Source organism: Microtus ochrogaster, linkage group LG1 (genome assembly GCF_000317375.1).
Source record: "Microtus ochrogaster isolate Prairie Vole_2 linkage group LG1, MicOch1.0, whole genome shotgun sequence".
NCBI lineage: Eukaryota > Metazoa > Chordata > Mammalia > Rodentia > Cricetidae > Microtus > Microtus ochrogaster.
The window spans coordinates 26,844,226-26,850,848 of NC_022027.1; the positions used below are offsets into that span (position 1 = coordinate 26,844,226).

General features: G+C 34.3%; 1 protein-coding gene across 1 annotated transcript in view; it reads right to left on the reverse strand.

Annotated features, from left to right (window-relative positions):
• Positions 1–448: 448 nt before the first annotated feature.
• Gabrg1 (gamma-aminobutyric acid type A receptor gamma1 subunit) overlaps positions 449–6,623 on the reverse strand; it is a 71,628-nt gene continuing 65,453 nt past the window's right edge. The window contains exon 9 of the mRNA XM_005359305.2: positions 449–1,397. Coding sequence (XP_005359362.1) covers positions 1,128–1,397 — 270 coding nt within the window. The 3' untranslated portion in view covers positions 449–1,127. The remainder of the gene's footprint in view (positions 1,398–6,623) is intronic.

Here is a 6,623-nt window from a genome sequence, read left to right on the forward strand (position 1 = left end):
TCTGACAAGGTTTTCCAAATATATCTGCATTATAAAATGTCAATGGAATATATTTAAGTCTATCTTCAAAGACAACCTGAAGCTTAGATTGCTAGAAGGCTCTTTAAGCAGAGTTAAATCAAACACTTTGACATAATGCTCCTTTGAACTTGTAATACTCTTTTTTGTATTTTTGTATTTTTTGTATTTTTCGCATAATGAAAAAAGGGAACATTTCCCACTTGATTTTTTGTTGGTACATTTTTAACCTCTTTATACCTTATCCAATCGTACAAGGCAGAAAATAACTTTGATATTTTTCTCACCTTGCAGTACAAACAAAGTAGAAAAATGGCTTTAGTATTTTCTATCCAAGTTTGAAGATCTTCAAATTAAATGTGGCTTGTTTTTGTTTAACACTTGAGCAGGAAAGCAAGTGGATTACAGATAAAATTGGCCATTTTAGAAATTGTAGTTGCCAAGTAGCTTGATTTAATGGTTTCACATATCCAACATAAGACACAACAGCATTGTTTATTCTGTAAATCCATAAACATGTACAATTACAAATTAACAGCTCACAAAGGGAAATTATTTAAAAAGGCATTAATATACATATTATTTTCTTCTCAAGAGTAATGTATCATGGAAATAAATCCAAGAAAATCATGGCTTTGTTTTAAACAATCTATATCCCAAACAGGGCAAGTAAAAACAAGAAATAAAATCAAATTAATGACTAATCTAGGCAAAGAGTACTTTAATACTAGGCATTAATCTTTCATTATAAGCAATAGTTATATTTAAATAAAATATGTATTAAAATTATCTCATATTCAAAATATGTCTCACAGAAGTATTAAGTTCCAATATTAATAAAATACAAGCAAAATAAAGAAAAGTAAAGTAAAAATATACGTTATAATTTCAGTGTGTTTTACTTGACAATCAGTTTTCATGTCCATTTAGATAAATTAAGCTGAATACTTCTGCCTTACTCGTGTATGAAAGCCCTAGTCTTATAACAGTATGATTCAGATTTTTACCAATAGACTCTTTTATTTTAAATTTAAACTTCATGTTACTAGAATATAACTGAGTCTATTGGTCTAAGCCATACATTTATGATTTTTATCTATTAGTGGAATTTACAAGTAAAGGTATGCAACCCAATAAACCAGATTGAACAAGGCAAAAGCTGTCGGGAAAAAGATTCTTGAGTAGGAATCGATTTTGGCTATGCGTATGTGTATCCGTCCTTCCCTCCAGGACCCTGTCCTGCAGTCTTCGAAGCAGCAGAAAAAGCTAGCACAATCTTTGCCCTCCAAACATTGGTAGCCATAATCCTCTTCTCCTTGAGGCAGAGAAATGTTATTCATGGGAATCAGAGTGGATCCAGCATGGAGAGCTGGGGATACCTAAGAAAATGATAAATTAGATGTTGAGACCAAAAACAGGATCAAAGAAATTAAATATATTTCTGCCAGTGAAGCACTAGAAAAATGAAAGTCAATTAAAAAATAGTGTGATTTCCAAATATTGATTATTTTCAATTGGAATGTATTTTTAGATTTAAATTACTGGCATAATTAACTTTTTTTCTCTTCCAAAATGTATGTAAAGAAAAAAATAACTTTAGAAATAAAACTCATATGCCTCTACAAAGTTAATCTATGAAGATATTGTCAACCATGAATCTAACCATGAAATGATAATAAACTTTATATTTTTATGGTTTTGAACACTTAGAATCATAATGTCACAAACGATTTTATATTGAAAGTTATATAATTCACTTAGTTATAATGAGAATAAATAATGGAAAGAGATAGTCTGATGTTGAAAAGAGTTGGAAATGCCAGAAAGGACAGAGAAAATATGGCATATATAGGAGTGAGTGAGTGCAAAGAGCCATTTTATAAAAATTTAAAAACACAGTTTCAGGACCGATAGATGTGAAAAACTAGGTTCATTTGAACAGTGCAACAATTCTCCCTGTGTGTAGCATATGAGCGCCTATGTAAATTTGTAGCATATTATAGAAAAATCAAGCTCAGTTTGATGAAAGCTATAATTCTTATTTTACCAGGATTATTTGAGATAAATACCAAACTAAAATCACATAATAGGTTCTGAGTAAAATTTTTATTTTAATATATGTCTTTGTACATGTATTTCTGTGTACATCTGTAAGAACAAACATTCATCTGTTACAGGACATGTAACAATTTTAAGACATGATACTGAACTCAGATCGCCAGTCTTTGTAGTATCTATCTTTACCTCCAGAGAAACCATACTGTCTCAGGATCTGAATAATCAACTGTAGTAAAAACAATATTTGAAAATCTCATAGCATGGGCAAGATTCGAAAACTGTGCAACATAAACTAAGCACTTGAGAGTCAGACACATTTGGGAGAGATGTTTCCCATGAAACAGTGCTTGTGTGAACTTGAACAGAAAATGTGACTGCTCCTCTGCCTCTGAGATGCCTGTCATGCAAAGGTGACAACTGCAGGACTACAGACCACACTGGTGATTAAATGGGGCGTGTATAGCAAATAGCACTTACTACTGCCGTTGCTTTTTTGTTGCTATCGCTCTCTGAAAACGTCCTGTCACAGTCCACTACAAAATTCATGGCAAAGCACACATACTCACAATGCTAACAACAAGAGTAGATACTAGAAAAAAATGAATCACTCAAAACAGCAAGAGGACTGCCACTTTAGGCAGCCTTGATACTTCATGTCTTCATTTAACTAAGCTGTGCATTGGAAATCTCACTATAATCATTGTTTCATTGTCAAATTGGCAGTAAATTAGAAGTCAAGACTATAAAATCATTTCTCTGAGTTTAGTTATTTCTATTATAGATGTTTACCAATTTTTTTCTTTATGTAAAAATTTGAAAAGCTGTATCTCACAGTGATGAAACATTTTATGGGCAATGTCTAAAAATCAAATAGATAAAGGATTTCTTAAAATTTGAACTTTCATTCAAAGCTATTGTGCTTTTAAATCGTAGAAAACAAAGACAAATAAATACTAATAATCAAGCACACGCAACACATGGAAAATGGATCAGCGGATAGAGCATTGGCTCTGCAAATCTGAGCAGTCAAGCACAGATTCTCAGAACCCAAATAAAATGACTCGCAGGTGTGGTGGCTGCTGATTACAACAGAGCTCAGTAGCCAAAAGACAGAGTCGGCGCAAGCCAGCTACCTCTACTAGCCTACTCGGTGAGCCGTGGGTTCAGTGGGAGACCGCATCTCAATAAAGTGGAGGACTCTAACTTCTTACCTTCTGTTCTGGAGTTCATGTGAAAGGTAGGAAACTAAAAATGGTCCAGGGAAGGGGATTCAGTGAGGAGAGAGGGGCCAATGAGAGTAACATGAAAATGAAGGTAGAGAGGAGGGGGAGTAGAGGCAAAAAGATCCAGGCTGGTCATAAAATGATGGAGATTATGGAACAAGGGGTGACAGAAAGGGTTAACAACATGAACTGTAGACATTTTGTAATGTAAACATATATATGTGAACAATGATCTTGCCACCAAAGTAAAATTTATGAAAGCATGATAGAACACAGATGACATGAAATAGAGGGTCTGGACTGTATCAGGAGCTAAATAAAGGTTTATGCTGGAATTAGGGCAGGAGATGGGAATGTGGAGAGAAAAAGAGAGGGAAAGGGTTCAAGAAAATGTATGGTGTGTAAAGAATGTAAAAGTCTCTCTATTTTGTAAGCTAATTAAAAATACACTGTGATGCAAGAGATAAAAAGAAGAAAATTTGGACAGTATGATGCCTAGCAAATCAAAATGTGTAGATTAGTGTGCCTCTCAACCCTTATCAGTTAAACTTCTTTTTTCAAAGACTGACAAAAGCTCAATGGTCAGAAAATAAGAGCTATAGAAATGGGACATCACACCCCAAATTCAAGACTCAAGAGTCATTATGGTCAAAGGCAGAGGAACCATTATAAGAGCCAGAGACAGTCGACATCTACGGTGAAACAGTTTCACCAAAATGACAGAGCTATTGCAGACAGTAACTCATAGTATCAATGATCACATGCACAAGACCTGAGCAAGATAAAGCCTGCCAGTCCCAGGGTAACTTGAGAAGGGCCTCCTGAAGTCCCATTTATATTTCAGGAGCTGTTGGCAATTAATAACTGCAGAGGAAGTAGAGTTAGTCTTCTTCAGGCTTGTGGTCTAGGAAACGGCCCTACATCTATGCACATACCAGGAGCAGTAAGTGTACTCAATGAGTACGAAAGGAGAACGCACAGAAATAGGAGAGAAAATTGTTGGGAAGTGTAGGATAAAATTATAGGTGAGGGAATGGGCATCTACTTGATCAAAATATAAGCAAGCATACATGAAATTTCCAAACAAGAATAAAAGAATTAATGACTACTTTTAGAGGATAAAATAGATATTTTCATAATAAATAATCAAGAAAAGACTTAAAAACGCTTCAATATTTAAGAGTACATAAGGCATATGGCTCTTTCAGAGGAGCTGAGTTTGAGTCCTAAAATGCCTGTAATTATAGTTCCAGAGGATTAAGTGTTCTCTTCTGAACTCTAAGGTCCCCTGTACTCATATACGCATATCCACACACAGTCAAAGAAAAGAAAATAAATATTTGAGAAAAATAATAAAACTCACACCAATAAAAATTAACAATATGGACAATAAACTGGTCTTATTTTTTTATATTATAAAACATGACAAAATTTAGAGGTAAAAATAAACAATAGTGACACTAGAATTGTTTATAACCATGAATTTAAATTTAACCTATGTGAAAAAAGATATATATATATAATCTTCATATATAATATTTCATATATATATACATGATAAAAAGGGAAGAAAATGGTAAAAAAATACCTTTCATATAAAATAATTACTTTCCCTTTTCCATGATTGATGCTTTGAAATAATCTATACAAATATTATAAACAAGTGAAAGTACCCATCAGATGAAAACCACAAAAATTATTTTAATTCTGAAATCTATGACCAAGAGTTATAGGCAGTGCCTTCATTCCTCATCTAAACATTATTTGTTTATATGATCATTTTCCATTTGATTCAAATTCATTCAAGTACCACTATTCATATAAATTTAGATTTTTAATGAGAGTTTTATTCAGCGATCAATCCACTTATCGAGTCTGTGAAGAGTAACTTGAAAGGATGCTATTATGATGTCAGAATGGAAAGCAAACTGCCAGCAGGGCCCAGTGGCACACAGAAGCACCCCACCTGACTGCCATTGCAATCAACATCTAATGATTACCGTCGCCTAAAATATCCCACCATACCTGACATTTTATAATTAATTAAGCAGACCTTTTTTGTTGTACTTATCATATTACCAATATCACAAAAGACCTCCTGGGAGCTTTGGCAAACACCATTTCAGAAGAAAAGAAATCTTTCATGATTTGTGAAATTGCAGATAGATACAGGTGTTTGTTATTCCATTACATCCTCTGAAGGGTAGATGGATGTTTATTCATGTAGACATGTACTAGCTGGAAAAGATGTTAGCCTTTTACAGAAAGGAGTCTGTGAATTGAAGAGTTGGGAGACCCTTCCACACGTTATCTTCTCTTGAGGCTCTGGTTCTTATTTTCAGTAATACATTGCTTCTTAAGCTATTATAGTGGTCTCCAAATTGAGCCCCGCCCCCTTCTGCAACTTAAGAATACACACCGTGTACTAACCTCCAGTTTTCTTGACAGCACATAGATGCAACTTTGCCATTCTGTTTAGAAGTTTCTCTGACACACCAGAGTGAAAAACACAAAAGCTATAGTCTTAACATGACATTAGAAATCCACAAGCTGCCCACCAACACTGCTCTGTCTTCAACATGGGTGATTTTGTTCCTAAAGTTCTTATGCTGTAAGCCAGTGGGTGTCCAACAGAACTGCGAAAATACCCCATATTGACGATGCCCAGGATGGAAGTCACATGTGACTATTAGGCACGTTGTGTAATAATGCTATGGAGATAGATGGTACATTTGGAATTTTGTTCAGTTTGTATCAGTTTGGACCCACCTAACGTTTATAATAGCTACCATATTAAAAATTATACAGCTGAGAAGATGTTTATCTTCCCCACAATCTACAAGCCTCAACTCAGTTCTTGTGATTTTCTCTGTTTTAAATGTTCCCCCAAATTTATTCTTCTGAAACTTCAGCTTATTCTCCAAATGACTGCTTCAACTGGCTACACTGTCTCTGATTTTTCTCTCTGCCAGATTTCCTTTAGACTCAGTGTAAATTCTTTATAAATGAATTCTTCTCACTTGAAATGAAAGGAAAGCTTTCTGAGTGGCGTGTGACCCACATTCCCATAACCTTCTTTGCAATGCTATGTGTCTAAGACTCTCTACCACATAGACTATATTTCACAGTGTCTTCTGCAATTCTTGGATGCTAGGTATAGCCAGTGTAGTTCCAGATTTATGGTGGTTGTCTGTTTCGAAAATTGCAGCTCTTTTGCTCTTTTAAAAATGACTTCACCTTATTGGTATTCATTTTAGTGAAATAACTTGCATTTGAAAAAAATGTTTTAGAAACTACCATTCTCATTGATAATTCTCTCATAGC